The 15,946-nt window shown below is 64.5% G+C and overlaps 1 protein-coding gene across 3 annotated transcripts; it reads right to left on the bottom strand.

The window, feature by feature from the left end:
- Nucleotides 1–33: 33 nt before the first annotated feature.
- ZBTB7B (zinc finger and BTB domain containing 7B) lies at nt 34–15,870 on the bottom strand. Of its 3 annotated transcripts, none has more exons than XM_062192388.1 (4): nt 15,819–15,870; nt 15,561–15,662; nt 2,614–3,800; nt 34–2,304 (listed from the first exon to the last, which is right to left on the bottom strand). In XM_062192388.1, the coding sequence occupies exons 3-4, from the start codon at nt 3,792–3,794 to the stop codon at nt 1,839–1,841; spliced, it is 1,647 nt and encodes a 548-aa protein (XP_062048372.1). In that variant the 5' UTR covers nt 3,795–3,800; nt 15,561–15,662; nt 15,819–15,870; the 3' UTR covers nt 34–1,838. The 3 variants fall into 3 exon arrangements, with proteins under 3 accessions (XP_062048372.1, XP_062048373.1, XP_062048374.1); XM_062192389.1 differs by lacking the exon at nt 15,819–15,870 and adding an exon at nt 7,596–7,696 and having other exon boundaries at nt 15,561–15,738; XM_062192390.1 differs by lacking the exon at nt 15,561–15,662 and having other exon boundaries at nt 15,819–15,842.
- Nucleotides 15,871–15,946: the final 76 nt, after the last annotated feature.

Here is a 15,946-nt window from a genome sequence, read left to right as displayed (position 1 = left end):
AAGCATGAATCTTAAATTATTATTATTTCGTCCTGTCGCTTACACCCGAGGTGGGGGGGGGGGGGGGAGGGCAGGGGGAAGGGAAGGAACAGGAGAGGGGGGACCGCCTGCCCCCCTAAGGCACTGATTGGGAAAGCCGCAAGTAGGGAGAGGGGAGGCCACGCTGTCCCCGGTCTCTGGGGCTAGGCCCCAGGTCTCCCCCGCCTTGGGCTCCCCCTATCACCTGAAATGCTAAAGATGAGGCCCAGGGTGACCCGACCTCCCCCCCACCCCAATATATTACATCATCACTTCTTAAATAGATACAGGGACTGGTCCCGCTACCCCCTCCCTGTGACCCCTCCCCACTGTAGGGGGTACCTGGGCAGCTGTGCAAATGGGCATAGGGGTGCACGGGAGGGAGGGAGAGCACCGGGCCCCTGAACCTGCCCCTTTTAGGAGGGGGAGGGACCGCCAGGCCAGGGAGGGGAATAGTGCAAGGCAGAGCCCAGGCCGCAACGGGGGTCCAGCACCCAGCGAGGAAGGGGGAGGGGAGATACTCCCCCGCCCCAGCAGAATTGGGTAGTTAAAAATCTGAGACTAGATTTCCACAAGACCAACAGAAGAGGCTATGTACAGAGGGGGTGGATTCGATCCTCAGAGAAGTGGCAGGGCACGGTGCTCCCCCCGCCCGGCAGGCGAGTAAGTGGGAAGGGGCTCTTTCTCCCGCGGGTGCGCAGGCCACTTTCCCAGAGGCCAAGCCAGCGAGGAGGTAGGCGCCCGCTCCGCCGATGGCACGGCTCGGGTGCGCCAAGACGCTTCCCGGTAAGTGGCCGCCGGGGGCGCTCACCCGCGCAGGGCACGGCCGCCAGAGGGCGCCGGCTCGCCCGCTCTCCGCAAGGCTCCCCCCAACCCCTCACCCGGTCCCACGCCCAGCGCCCCGCCAGCCCGGGGGCGGCGTGAGTCAGGGGCGGCAGCGGTGGCGGCGGCTCCGGCTCGCACCTGGGCGGGGAGGAGGTAGGGAGGAGGAGAAGAGGGTAAGACGCCGCCCGGCCCGCCCTGCCCTCTGGCCCCAGGGAGGGAGCGGCGGGAACAAGACATTCCCTGCCCGGGGACGCGGGAGGGGAGTGGAGGGGAGGGGAGCGGAGCCGAGCGGCTCCCCTAGCTGGGCGGGGCCCCTCCCGCTGCCCCCAGGGGCGGGCGAGCCAATCAGGCCACCCCGCCCCCTTCTCCAGGACCCCATGACTCAGCGCTGGGAGCAGGGCGGAGGGGACTGGGATGGCTCCTTCCTCACAGGCCCAGGCCCCCCCAGCCTTCAGCGCTCCCACCTTGCTCTCCCTCACCTACCCTTCCTTTGCCACCTCCCTCTTTGCATAATTCATTGCCAGGAAAAGGGAACAGAAACCAGGAAGGAGGGGTCTTGGAAGGGAGGGGCGGTCCTTCACCCCCTTTCAGCCAAAACCCCCAGGGGGCGTGGGAGCGGGGCAAGGCTTTGGTCCCAAGCCTGCACCCCCTGGAAACCCGCATAGCCGAAGTGGGACCCCACAAATCAGAAATACATTATTGCTTCTACTGCCCAGGAGCAGCTGGGGGACAGGGAGCCCACCATTCCGACAGCCGTGAATACATCCGTGCTGGCGTTTGGATCGCTCCTCAGGCGAATCCCTCCACCGGGGAGCCGCTGCCCGCAGACCCTCTCAGTGCGCAATTGCAATGAGGGCTCGAGCCCACGGGGCCCGTCCTGAGGCCAGCAAGGCTCGTGCCCCCGGCCTCAGCTCCGTCCTGCCTGCTCCCACTGCTTGGCATGGGTGTCCCTCACCTTGTGCTGTGCCAGCCTGGCCACTGCCACGCGCCCCTCTTTAAGAGGATTCCATGGCGCCTTCAGCCTGGGGTGTGGTGGGCGCCCCCTCCTCCTCGTCGTCATCGGGGGGCCCCGGGGTGGAGACAGGGGGCCCTGTGGGGGCGGACTGCTCCCAGAATCGAGCCAGAGAGAGGCGGAAGGTGTCCAGGTGGCCGTTGGAGAGGTCGAGGCCCGCGGGGGACGGGGCAGCGGCGGAGGGCGGTGGGTAGTGCGGCGGTGCTTCGTCCTTGCGGCGCCGGCGGGTGCGCACCTCCAGGCAGTTCTGGCCCTTGAGGTGGCGCTGCAGGTGGTCCTCCTTGGCGAAAGCCTTGTGGCACAGGTGGCACTCATAGGGCCGGTCCCCCGTGTGCAGGTGCATGTGGTTCTTGAGGTCGTAGCTGTGCAGGAAGCGGGCTGGGCAGTGCGGGCACGAGTAGGGGCGCTCTCCTGTGTGCTTCCGCATGTGGATCTTCAGCTTGTCATTCCTGCACAGGCAGGTGCCAAGGGAGAGGAGCGGGGCTCAGCATGGGCCTCCGGGGCCTGTCCCACTCCAGCCCTCACCGTTTGCCTCCCGGGACGCCCTTGCTGACTTGCCTCCTGCTGCACTGGGCCCCTGGGGGGCCTCACTTCTTGGGCAACTGAACCTTCTGGGCCCCAGACCCACTCTGCTTGTCTGGCTTCCTCCTGGTCTCTCTCCTCCTTCCAGTAACCCACACATGGCCTAGTCCCCCTTCACCTACGCCCACCCCCACCCCCCATCCCTGCAGTGTACTCACAGTCCCTCCCCCACTCACCTGGTGAAGCGGACGCCGCAGACCTCACAGGCAAAGGGCTTCTCGCCCGTGTGGGTCCTCATGTGGCGCGGCAGCTTGCCTGCCCCGTGGATTATCTTGTGGCACACCGGGCACTCCTGGGGCATCTGGGAGCGGCGTTTGCGCACCAGCTTGTCCTGGCCATCCAGGCCCGGAGCCAGGGCGTCCTGGTGCAAGGAGCTCAGGTAGGCCATCAGGTCAGGGTCAATGGCATCCTCATCTGAGCCCAGCTCCTCCGGGGACAGCGGGGGGCCGCCACCTTGCGCCAGCCCATAGGCTGGCGGGTACACCAGCTCCTCCTCTTCTTCCTCACCCTCATAGGCCTCGTAGCTCAGGGGCCCCTCCGGAGGTGAGGCGGTCCCCGCGGGAGGGCTGTAGCTGTCTCCCAGCCCACTGCCCCCGCTGCTGCCCACTCTGCTTACCACCTCCTCCTCCTCATAGGTCGAGGGGTGGGTGGGCACTGCGGGCACCTCGGGCACTAGGTGGTTTGCCCGGGCCCCCTTGGTTTGCAGGAACGCTTTTCGGGGCTTGCGGCTGCGGCGGGCGACAGGCCGAGGTGGCGGGGGTGGCGGTGGAGGGAGGGCCACCTGCGGAGGGCTGTCTTCGCTGCCGTTGGGAACTCCTGAGGCTGAGGCCGAAGCTGTGGCCGTGGCCGTGGCCGTGGCGAAGGCCTCCAGGTACTGGCGGGCTCGCTCACAGTCGTCCTCGTCCGGGCTGGGGGCTTCCAGCCCGCTGCCCTGCAGGATCTCCATGCAGGCAGCGATGACGCACGGGATCTCCAGCAGCCGGGCAGCCTGGAGCACGGCTGGCATGTTGGCGCTGCTAGTGGTCAGCGTGGCTGTGTAGGCAAATTCGAGCAGGGCACCCAGTGCCTCCGGCCCTACGAAGTCCAGCTCACACACGCCGGCGCCCACGCCCCCTGCAGCTGTCCCGCTGCCCCCAGCTCCCATGACAGCTCCGCCACCGCCCTCCGTGAAGAGCTTCTTGAAGTAGTGGCTGCAGGCGGCTAGCACGGCCCTGTGGGTGCGGTATTCGAGGCCCTGCGTCCGGATGGTGAGGTCGCAGAGGTGGCCCAGCTGGCGCTGCTCATTGAGGCAGCTGAGGAGCTCACTGCTGTGGTCTGGGAATGGAATTCCGATCAGGTCGTCCTCAGGGCTCCCCATCTTCTCCTGTGGGGTCAAGCCGAGGGGGAGGTTAAGCGCACTGTGCCTGCAAGTGGGGTCCGGAGCAGGTGTGCCGACCACAGCCGACACTTCCTGCGGCGTGACCCCAGGCCAGACACTCTCCTGCGTACTCTACACCCACTTCCTCTCCCGCGACACTTGCAACTGTGAGCAGCACCGATTTCAGACAAGGACACCTTCAGACAGGTGAAGCAACCTTGCAGGTTAGGTGAAGGACAGGGCGCAGACCCCGAGACCGACCGGGGCCCCAGAGTCTGCTCAGCTCGTGTGTTGTGCTGTGACAGCAGGAGCCCTGCCTTGCCGGCCCTTGCTTAGAGTGCCATGTGCTCCACCTGCCCCAATCCCCACCCCTCCAGGCGAAGCACTGGACTGGCAGAGTTCAGGCTTTGTGCAGTTGACTGAAGAACTCTGGCAGCTGCCCTCGGTCTGCAAAGTGGGGTGGGGGCCAGCACTATGGCACAGAGGGTAAAGCTATTGCCTCCAGTGCTGGCATCCCATATGGGCACCAGTTTGAGTCCTGGCTGCTCCACTCCCGATCCAGCTCTCTATTATGGCCTGGAAAAGCAGTGGAAGATGGCCCAAGTTCTTGGGCTCCTGCACCCGCGTGGGAGACTCAGAAGAAGCTCCTAGCTCCTGGCTTCAGATCAACACAGCTCTGGCCATTGTGGCCACCTGGGGAGTGAACCAGCGGATAGAAGATCTCTCTCTCTGCCTCTGCCTCTCTGTAACTCTGGCTTTCAAATAAATAAATACATCTTTAAAAGAAAAAAAGAAAAGAAAGGTGGGGTGGAAATGTTTGTGATGGAGCCTCCTACAGCCTGGGAGAGGCCAGTGAGAGTCCAGACCTACACTGGCCTAGGGTCTCCGCAGGCCAGGCATAGCCAGCTGCTCCACCTCGAGCTCCTGTGCCTGGAGCATTAGCATACTGGAAACAGGATGCAAACACGAGCCCTGAGCGGCAGCTTCCAAGCACCAGCCTCTGCCTCCACGCCCCTCTCCCCCAGGCACCAAAAAATTCATCTGGGCTCCTGGATTCCCCACCATCTAGAGACCAAATGGGAAACACAGCTCCCAGCATCCCTCCCCCCACATCCTCCCCTCCCCCACGGGGCTAAGGAGCAGCCACCCTTTGCTGGGGTGTCGCTGGCGGGGGTGCTTCCTGCCCCGCACAGATAAGCATCGCCCCTGCCCCCTCCCCCACTGCCAAGAGGCCAAGTTCCAGTCTTACCCTACCCCCTCAGCCCCCTCAGCCCCCACTGCCACCTCTCCCTCCCCATTCCCAGACAGTCCCCTCTCCAGAGGGCCGTGGTCCCCCCCACTCTGTGCCTGCCCCCATCCCCGCCAAGACCCAGAGCAGCCGGCAATCCCAAGGTAGGCAGGGGTGGGCAGGGCTATGGCACTGGCTGGCCTGGAACCCAGTGGGCAGACCTGCTTCCCAGCCTGGCTCTGCGGCTATCTTGCTGCGTGACCTTGGGCAAGCCGTTTCTGCTTCAGTTTTCTCAGCTGTACACGAGGGGGTGGGAAGGGAAGCCCCAAGGGTTCAGCCCCTCAGCCCTGACATTTTGTGGGTCTGGAGCAACTGGAGGCAGCATTGGGAAGTGGAAAGAGCTGGGCTCTGGAGCCCCCACACCCCCTGCTGCCAAAGAGCTCCAAGACTCCACACAAGTGGCTGCCTCTCTGCACCTGTTCCACATCTGGAACCAGGGGAGAACTCCAGCAGACTCCCAGGGTCGTGGTGAGGTACGGCCAGTGCCTGACACACAGTAGGCACGCAACAGATGTTCTGGCCCTGGCCTCACCAAGGGGCAGATTCCACTCAGAAAACTGCTGTGGGACAGTCTGCCTCCCTCCCTCCAACAGCCCTGAGGGATCCAGATCACCACCGGCTACATGACCTTGGACAAGTCACTTCCTTTCCGGAGGGGGTCTGCTCCTCCTTTATGCTATTAAAGGGTGGCCCAGATGATCCTTGGGACGGCTCCCACTGACATTTCGTCAGTGTCCTGTTCGGCTCATTGATGGGGAGAAGTTTATTGTAGGGGAGGGAGGAATTGGGGGAATCAAGGTCCACAGATTTCCTCCTGAGGATACAGGAACTGCATTGTCTGTCTGCCTCCGTGCCTGCCATCTTCATTACAACGCGGGCTCCTGCATGGAAGCCTTGAGTGAACGGCCCCCACGTGTCTGTCTGTCTGTCTGCTTGTAAGCCATACCCAGGCAGCCTTGGCCCACCCCAAGTCCCCAGACCACTTCTCGGCTCGGAGCCCAAGAAGCCCACGAGCTCTCCCAGCTGCCTTTGGTTCTCCAGCCTATACTCAAGGCCCCAGGACTTAGGAACAAACAAAAACCTGGTGGGCAGCACTGCAGCCACGCAAGCAGCGGTGGGCACCTCCTGAGCCCTAGTGGATCCTGTCCCTCCTAAGAAGGATGGGTGGGGCTGTCCTCGGTGTCCATTGGCTGGGAGCTGGGCACCCGCAGGCACGTGGCTCACCCCATCCCTCTCCCTCCTTCCCTACCCACCCCACCCATTCCCGCTGCTAAGCCCGCCTTCTTTCTCCCACCCCAGGGCTGGTCTCCGTGGCAACTTGGTGTGGCGGGGGTGCTGATTGGCTGACCCCACTGTCAGGTCACAGGCTCAGGCTGGTTCACCACGCAACTCACACAGGGCTTGGGCAAGGGTGGGTGTTTAACCCCTTAGGCCCAAATCCAATGCCCATGGCCAAGAGGTAGCAAGGAAGGAGGGAGAGAGGCAGAGGCACACGTGGGAAGGAGAGGGTGTTTATTCGGTTCTCCAGCGTCTGGGAAACTCCCCCAGCCCTTACCTGGGGCTCTGGCTCCCATGCCAACAGAGGTGCCACCTGGAGCTACACTGGTGCCAACCAGGACAAGGGGGCACTCCTAGCCCCATCATCAGGGAGGAGTGGGTGGGGTGGAGGCCTCCCCTTCTTTCTGCCGGGGTGGGGCACTGGTGCCAGGGTGCCCACCCCTACCTTGGGCACCCTTCCCACCTCTGCATCCCAGAGAGCCCAGCTCCCTGATGCCCCACGAAGGCAGCCCATCCCCACCCAGCCTGGCATGCCCCCTCTTGCTAAGACCTTGTGGGCATGGGCGTGTATGGTAGCTGGTGGGGGGGGCTGTGCCAGGGAACCAGACGAGGTCTGTTTGGTCTGTTTGCCTGGTAGGGGGAAGAACTGGGGGCCCCACCCCTTCACTCCCCTCTTTTCCGCCACCCCCCCCCCCAGGCTCCCCTCACTGTCAGGCCTGCTAGACCGGCCAGGCCGGTGGGCAGCTCTCTTGAAACTGGGCCCTGAGTCAAGCCTGCCCCATCTTTGGCTGGGGGAAGACCTTAGGGTAAGAAAGGCGGGAGGGGGGCAAAGGTGGGAGCCCCTATCACCTACCCCTCCGTGCCCAGCAGCACCTGCCAGGGTGTGTCCACCACCAAGAAATCAAAAGGTAGAGGGCACTGGCCCTGTCTTGGAAAGAAAAAAGGAGACTAGAACTCTTTCCAGGTGCTGACCTCAGGCAGTGTCCAGCACAGGGCTGGGGGGCACCAGGGCCAACACTGCTGGCCTGAGCCAGCCGAAGGGCAGGAATAGGAGGCCCCGAACGGGGCAGCTGAGTAAAGCTGGCCCCCCTCCCCCCCACCCTGGGGATTAGGGGAGTGAGGCTTAGTGTGGGGGGCAGCAGGCGGAACCAGGATTAGCAGAGGAGAAAATAGATATGGGCCTGAGACACAGGCACACAGCGCCCCCCCCGCCCCCCAGGCTCCGAGGCCCCTACCTCTAGGCTCTGCCAGGGAGCCTGAGAGGAGCCGGGCCAGGCTTCTCCAGGAGCAGCAGCTCAGGGTGAGGGAGGATGAGGACCAGGTTGGCATCTTCCTGCTGGGGGTAACGGAGAGACCTGAGGCTCTTCCCAGTGTTCCTGGCGCCTCGGCTGGCCACCCCTCCCCCCCTTACTTCTTTCTCCTTTCTCCCCCCAGCCCCCACCCCAGCTCCAGCCTCAGGTTCTCTTCCTGTTTTTTTGGAGCCAAGTTTGCACGAAGCCAGGGCTTTGGCCTGCGGCTGGCCCGGGGGAGTAGGGAAGCTGGACGGCCAGTCTCAAGTCCTCAGGGGCCCAGGGATCCTCGCTCCGCTGCTCCCTTCACGCCTTCCCAGGACCCTTGGGGCTCAGGGGCCACAGCCATCTTGACTGCCCGGCTGGGGAGGCAGGGTGACGGGCCACATGTTACCCAAAGACTGGGCGGGCTTCGGAGGACTGCTCCTCTGGCCAGGGATGCCCTAGGCACTGGTGGAGCCCTCGGTCTCTCCCCCGGCCCCCCCAGGCTTGTGCATGCCTTCCCCATCCCCCTTGTGACGCTTCCCCCCTCCTAACCTCACCACCCCCAGCACTCACACTTCCTGGGGGCCGAGGCGGGGAAGAGAGACCGCAAGCCACGAAGGGGGAAGGAGGCGAGGGGAGTTGGCTGCTTCCCGGTGCTGTGGGGGTTAAGTCTCCCCGCCCCCCGCCCTGGCCCCAAGCCCCCCAATCCTGGTGCTGGGGCTCCCAATGAGGGAGACATCCCTGCCACACAACATCCTCCTTCCGAGGCACCGGCCCTAGCCCACCGAGGGAAAAATGAGGGAGAGGAAAGATGGCGGAGGAGGGGAAGGGGTGACTGGCTTTCTGCCTTTGGGTGCCCCCTGCCCGCCAGCTACCTCCTCTGATGGTCCTCCTCTTGGCCTCCTTTTCTGGCCGCTCACTGCCAACCCTCGTCCTCCGGCCACAAGACCCATCCTTTGCGGCCTGTCCTTTGGCCCCCCCGGGCCCCTCACCTCCTCTCGGCCCCCTCTTTGCGGCGAGGCTGCCTCCTGGGAACCATCCCTGCCTCTCCTTCCCTGGCTCCTCCAGCCTCTCCCGCTGTCTCCATTCGTCCCTGTCCCAGGCATCCCTCCTCACCGACGCACTAGGCAGGCACAGCAAGAGAGCACGGCGGAACTCACTCGGGGCGCACGGCCTGCCCTTCAAGGCCTGGTCTTGCCAAGAGATGGTCGTGTCCAGGGCACTCAGGTGCCCGCTTCGGGATGAGGCGGGGGGCCAAACTTTGGGGGCCAACCGTGGAGGATGAGTGGCGGCCGGGGGGTATGCAGTGAGAGCGGATGTGGGGCGGGGTGGGGGGACGACCGGTGCCTTTCTGCCTGTCAGAGTTTCCAGCCCTGGAGCCTGGACTTTCCCCAGACGTTGCCCATCCTGGGCCAGCCAACTGTCCACTTGGACAGCCCCTGGCCATCAGGGCTCCCAGCAGGTTCTGTCCGGGCAGCGCTGTCTCCCCTTGGGGCCTGTGGAGACCGCGGAAGGTGCCAGGGTCTGCCCTGTGCCCACCCCCTCCCCCAGCGTAGTGTCTCGGCCTGGGTAACCGAGCCGGCTGGTAACCCCACACCTGCCAAGCCGCCGGCAGAAACCTGAGCCCCCCAGCCCCAGAGGACACCCCAGCCCGATCCCCGGAGCCCGGCTCCCTGCCAGCCTGTCCGAGCCCCTGGCTGGGCCCAGCAGCCACTCGGCTCCTGCAGGCCCGTTCTGGTCCTTCTGCGCCCCCTCAGGCTCCCTGGCCTCCCCACACTCCAGCGCCTCAGCTCCCCAGGAAAGTTTGGGCGCCCTCCTCCTGGCCTGTTCTAGGCCTTGGAGCCCCCCTACTGAGGCCTGATCTCCCAGGCTAGAGCAGGGCCTACTCACCTGACCGCTGAGGGGCCTTGCCGGCAGCTCCTCCTGGCCCCGGGGGGCAGCAGGTTGGGAGGGGTAGGGGAGGCCAGGCTGGGGGGAGGTAGGGTGGCTGTTCCCCGCTCCAGCTCCCTCCTTCAAAGGGGCCGCCTACGACCTGGCCCAGCCCCTCCCCCCAGAGCCTTAACCCTCTGGGTGCTGTCCCCCCTCCCCCCAGCTTGGAGGGAGGGGTTACCAGAGGGCTGGCAGCGTGGGAGAGGGCCCAGTCTCGGCTGTGCTGCCCGAAGCCTTGGCTGTCCCCACCCCCGCCTGTCCTTACTCAGTGCTAAAAGGGGAAAAAGGTGAGGGATAGGAAAGGTAGGAGCTGGGGCAGTCCAGGAGGACAGAGGTGAGGAGGAGCTATGGGAGAGGTTGCTGGAGGTGGGACCAGAAGGAAGCCGGGAGGGGAGGGGACAGGAGGCGGAGGTGGCCAGAGGAGGGAGGAGGGGAGCCAGGGACAGTCAGTGCCAGGGGTGACAGGTGCCTGGGTCCTAGACCCTCAGGGCATGTGCGACAGGCACCACAGGGAGGCCCTCCAGACCCTGGTCTGCCCCCCTCAGCACTCCCCCCCCCTACCCGGAGCTGGCCGAATTCTCCCCACCCTGTACTGCGCTGGGGCCCTCGGGGGCTGGGCAAGGCGGCACCCCGCCCTCCCCATAGCCTCACCCCAAACCCACTCACATACCACAGTTCCTCACCCGGGTGCCAGCCCCTGCCAACCAGGCCAGGGGACAGCACTTGTGCCAGCCCCCAGTGGCCAGGGGGATCAGGGGGACAGAGCCGACCTGAGCGGGGTAGACAGATGGGGGGAGCTGTGGGCACCGAAAGAGGAAGAAGCCGGGAGGGGGCATCTGCTGGGAAGCGCCTAGCCCCACCCCTTGCGCAAGCCTCTGCCACCCTGGCCGGTTGGGTGGGACCCGCCTGGGCCTGAGGGGCAACTCAGGAGGGCTCCGAGCCCAGAGATGGGTGGGCCGCAAAGTTTCCCTTCAACAGTTCCTGGGGTCCCGCATTCCTGAAATGAGGGGTACCCCAGTGTCCACTAGACACTAGGCCATCCCAAGTGCTGCCTGGCTAGGAGTGGGGACAACAGAAATGCCCCCTAAAGTGTCCTCCCCCCTTCCCCCCAACAGCTGCTGGCTCAATGCCTCTGGCCTGCTGCCCCTCAGCAGCTCCCGGCCCGGTTGGCACCTGCCCACCAGGATGCTGGCAGTCCTGCCCTCCTCTCCCTTCTACCCCCCTGCTCCCAGCGCCCTATGCCAACTGTGGGCCCAGGGTGGGGGAGGGTCACCCCGGAGCCTTGGTGCCAGCCAGGCGGGCCCAGGCCCCTAGGCCCTACAGATAAGGCCCAAGACCCTGTTCTCAAGGCACCTTCTCGGAAGGCAGCTCACCGGTCAGGGCCTGTCCAAAGAGAGACGGGGAGGTTACGGACAGCCCCATGAGCAGTTATTGAAGGTTCCACGCCCCAGGGTGGGGGCCAGTGTCTCCTTGCCACCAGGCGCCAACCTCCCGGCATTCCCCCTGCCCAGGCAAATGGTTGGGCACCAAAGTCCCTGCCATTCCTGGGAGCCTTACAGCCTGCAGCCTGCGAGGGAGTGGGGTGGGGCTGCTCTCTGCCCTTTGATCCCCATAAAGGGAGGGAACCAGCCTAGAGGGCAGGGGGCAGGCAGGGAGTTCATGGGGCCCCTCATTCCACCTCTGCCAGGGGCAGCAGGGCAGGGTGTGGGCATCTCGTGGGTGGGGCTGTCAGGTGAGGATGGGCAGCATGTCCCAGCAAGGGAGCTGAATGCCAATCATGGTGTCACATGGGAATGGGATGGCAAGAACAAACTAGAGGGGGGATGCAGAGGTAAAGAGGGTATCCACGTTCCAACCCATACCAACCCTAGCTCTTACCCTCATCAAGAAATATTTCCAGTCTCTAACAAATTAAGAGCCCTTGGAGGACTACAACTCCCAGTGTGCACTGCAATTGCACTGTGTGTATCTTGGGAGTTGTAGTTCTCTTAAGCAGCCTTGGGTTCTCTTTCCCAGAGCCTTGCTGCCAGAGTGGGGAGGGCAGAGGACGTAGTCTCCAGTCTCCACGGGTGCCGTGTTTAGGAAGAGGTAAAAGACTTAGTGGTCCATGGTCGGGGTGGGGAGAAGACCCCTGATCCTAAGCAAAGGGAGAAGAAAGGAGGAAGGAAGGAGAGGATGTCTGTTGAAAGGGACATATGGGTGGGGAGGAGTTGGGGGGGGGGTGGAAACAGGAAGGAAACTGAAGCCAGTGACATGAGGTCGAAAGAGAGGGCCTGGGGGAGCCCCACTCGAGGTCTGGCAGGGACTGGGAAGGCATTTCCCCCTGCCATTTTGGTTACCTGGGGAGGCGTTAGAGGAATCGGTGACGGCAAACAGTAGCAAACGGAAGTATCTGTGGGATCACTGGCTCCATCTGCCTGTGGTACCCTCAGCCCCCTGGATCTGGCCAAGGTATCTACTGGCCCGGAGGCTCTGAGGGCTGACCTGCTCAGGGAAGCTGGCAGGCAGCGGAAGGGGTTGGGGGAGCTCAGGGTCAAGGCTGAGGTGAGCAGAGGCCTGTGCGGGCCAGGGCCCAGGTGTGAGGTCAAGGCAGGCTGCTGGCAAAATGAGGATGCTGTCCTCCGGGGCAGAGCCCATGCCAGCTGAGAGCCAGGGCCAGCTGCCTCCCACCCAGCCAGGTGGAGGGACGGGGTGAAGATGGCGGCCCTCTCTAGCTCCCAGGGGAGTTTGCCAAAGGTAGCTTTCTACCCTGTGCCAGGTAGCCTTGACCATTAACGACAGCCACTCGGGGGCAGACAGCAGCTGCAGGCCTCTCCCTAGCAGGGGTGGAGGTCAGAAGTGGGCAGGGGACTTGCTCTGAGGCCACTGTTTCTGGACTCCCCAGCCTCTGGGACATGCTGAGAGGCCACAGCCAAGACTCTCGCTAAGACCCAAGCCTGGCTGGGTGGGAGGTCGTGCTCCCTGGAGCACTCAGAGTCCTTGAGGGGTGGATGACAGTAGTTCTATCCCCTTCCCCCCAGTTCCCCCAGGCCCGCCTTGGCTCCTGGCCGCTTGTGTGTTGGCAGGACTGGGGGGGGGGGGGGGCGAGGCAACTTCAAACTGTCCGGGCAAAACGTCAAGTTTACTCACGAGTTTACTCAGCAGAAGGAGGGGGAAGAGGCCAGGGCGGGCACACCCCATGCCAGGGTCCTATCCGTCTGCCTGTCCCCACCTTCCTCCCCCACCCTCCTCTTCAGCCCTAGGCCAAAACAGGCATAGGCCCCAAGGCCTGGTGGCAGGGAGTCTTAACTCAGGAAGGTCAGGGAGCCAAGCAGGCCGGAGGCAGGAAGCCCTGAAGCAGGCCCAGAGGCTTCTGTCAGAGGGCAGTGCCCTGCCTGGAGCCCATTCACTCCCCATCTCGGGGCCCCGGCCTGGGGCCATGAGAACTGGGTCTCTGGGCCCTCAAGAAGGGGGCAGTCCCAGGCCAGGTCTCCTCTATCTGAGCAGTCCCCTGGGCAGTGACTTCTGACCCCAATGCCCAGACTGGGCTATGCCTCAGGCAGCAGTATGATGGCATTGAGACAGCCATAGGATCAGGGGCTGGTGCTCTCGGCCTTGGCCTGGGATGGGGGGCTGGTACCCTATCTGACCTACTTCCCTTTCCTCCCCACCTGCTTTCAGTCTCTGCTCCTCTCCCCTAGCCTGCACTGTCCCCACCCCAGAGGCGCTCCGCCCCCCCATGCCCGCTGGGCCCCCCTCCCCCACCCTTCCCCAGGGTGCCAAGTGCAAGCACACAAAGGGCCCGATGGTGCATTGTTAGCCCAGCCCCCGCTGCCCGCCGCGCCCTCCCAGGGCGGGCACTAGGCCAAGGAGAAGCTGGGGGCCCTGGGTGCCAGGGGGCACCATGGGGAAGGCAGAAGAGGGCAGCACCTGCCTCCCAGACGCTGGAGTCCACACCAGCCAGGGCTTGGTAGTGCCGAGAGTGCCCCATTAGAGCAGGCCTCTCTCCTTGACACCTGAGCCTAGTGGGCACTGCTTTCTTTCTTCCCCAGAGCCCCTTCCTGGTGGCATTAACCCCTTCCTGACCCCCCTGCACCACAGCTGGGGGGTTGTGGTACCCAAGGGAGAGGACAGTGTCTGGGGGTGCCAGCAGGCTGTGTCGTGCCCACAGCAACCACCTAACAGAGGCACGCTGCGGGAGCTGGGGTCCCGGGGGCCAGGGACAGAGGCACTGACAGAGATTTCGCCTTATTTCATCAGCTGCTCCAGGGGGAGCCCCCTGCCCTTCTCCCCAGTTACCACGAAGGAGGAACACGAACTACCACCCAAGCCTAGTCACAAATACGTCCCTCTCCAGGCCACCACAACGCTCCTTGTGCCCACTCTCTCTCCACCTGATGATAACTCCACGCCACCTCTACCAGCTGTGACAGGAGGGTACAGGGGTGACCAAACCAGGTGGGGGGGACAGCCCCAGACAACCCCATAACCCTCCAGGTCTCAGCACCCCCCAACACATACACAGACTCCCTCAGGGAACACAGAGTTCCCATCTTGCTTTAACCCCTCTCTTCCCAATCTAAGCCCCCCACAGCCCCCTCCTCAGATAAATGGTCTCCCTCCTTCAGCAATAAGTCGGGGGAAGGGGGAGTAGCTGCGCTGACTCACTCCTATTCTCAGCTGCAGCTAGGGGTCTCCGAGGCATTCAGGCGGGGGTCAATTCAAGAACGCCCTCCACCTGGCCCGGAAGCCAGGACAGACTGCCGGTCTCCCCCTCTCCCCAGCACCCACTTCCGGTGTCCCAAACTAGGTCAGCAGCGCTCGTTTCCTGTGGGTCAGCTAGCACCGGCGCCTCTGCCCCTCCCCTGCTCTGGACCCAGGCTCCCGGGTGCCCCCCCACCCCCTAGGGCGCCCCGAGGTCTCACCACGTCTCAGCCGCCCTTTGATACATGGGGGTTGTGCGGGGCGGGGGGCAGAGGACCCGCCCTCTCTCCAAACACCAGCAGGGCCGGGGCGCCTGGGCAGGCACGTGTCCGGGCACAACCCGCTGCCCACGCTGCCCCCCCACTCCCGGCCCCCCCTCGCTCTGGCCGGGACACGTCGCTCTCTTACTTGGGGTGGGGTGGGAGGAGGGGAGAGAAAGCTGGAAATTGAAAGCAGCGCCCCCCACCCATTTGAATGGAAACCCTCGCGGCCAGAGGCGCACACTAGGTTCCGCACGACATGGTAGCGACCCCCACTCTGGGTAGGGGCAGGTGCGCCGGCGCCGGTGGGGGACGGGTGGTAGGTAGGAAAATTCTTCCTAGTCACCCAGCCTCGCTCTCGGGTTCTGGGGGGGCATGAGCTGGCTTTGAAAAGGTGGCGGCCGGATTGCAGCCTGAAGGCGGGGAGTATGACTGAGGGGCGGGGGCGAGGGGTCGTTCCGTGTCGTTCCGAGGCTGCTTCTGAGCCTCACGGCCGCCGGAGAGAGAACGCGGCGCTGGAAGCGCAGGAAACCGAATAGTCCAGCCGGTAACTTTCCCCCAAGCCCCGGCTCCTCCGCGCCCCCCCCACCCCCATGCAACTGGCTCGGGTCCAACCCACCGCGCAAGGGGGCGCGCAAGGGGGGGGGGGGGCGCTGTCCTAGTTTGAGTCCGTCAGCGTTTCCATTCCCTCCACTCGGTCGGGTCTGGGGTCTCCCTCCAAAGTCACGAAGGAGACTAGGGGAACGCTCAGTGCCTCCTCTACCCCTCTCCATCCTGGAGCCCACGGTCTGATCTCAGAAGTGCAGCGAAAGTTTCTGGAGACCCTCCGCCCAGGGTTGGGGGACGGCCGCAGTTCCTCCTCTACCTTTCTTCCCAGTTAAAACCAATTCCAAAGACCCGAGGTGCCGGGAAGACATAGGGAAGGGGAGTGGTGGGAATCCGGTCTGCATGCGTGCGTCTGTGGGGGTCCCACGTACAGGACGGTCGAAGGACACTGCAGTAGTTTCCAGGCTAGTGGACCCCGAGCTAGCAGGCAAAAGTGGGGTACACTCACCTCTCGGCCGTCGGGTCTGCTGGCTGGAGCTGCTGAGGCACAGAGTGTGGGGAGAAGCGCGTCCCCCCGCCAGGCCCGGGGGCTTGGGGCCCTGCTCCAGTCCTGGTCAGAAGGCCGCGGTCAGTCGCTCGCCTCTCGCTGCTGGGGGGCTCCTCCTCCGCCGCCCTCTGCCTCCTCCTGCCGCCCGCCCCCCCTCGGCCGCCGAGAGCCGTACATTCACCTGGCTCCCACCCGCCCCCCCCTCAGGGCCCGCCTCACCTGTCCTGCTGTCTCACCTGTCCTCCTGCTTGCTTTCCCCCCATCCCTCCCCTCCCTCCCCCCGCCCCCTGCCACCCCCCAAACTCCCCCCCCAACCCTTAGCAACACCCTCTGTCACTTCCTGGTTT

Source organism: Lepus europaeus, chromosome 5 (assembly GCF_033115175.1).
Source record: "Lepus europaeus isolate LE1 chromosome 5, mLepTim1.pri, whole genome shotgun sequence".
NCBI classification, from domain to species: domain Eukaryota; kingdom Metazoa; phylum Chordata; class Mammalia; order Lagomorpha; family Leporidae; genus Lepus; species Lepus europaeus.
This window is presented reverse-complemented; position numbering and strand designations above follow the sequence as displayed.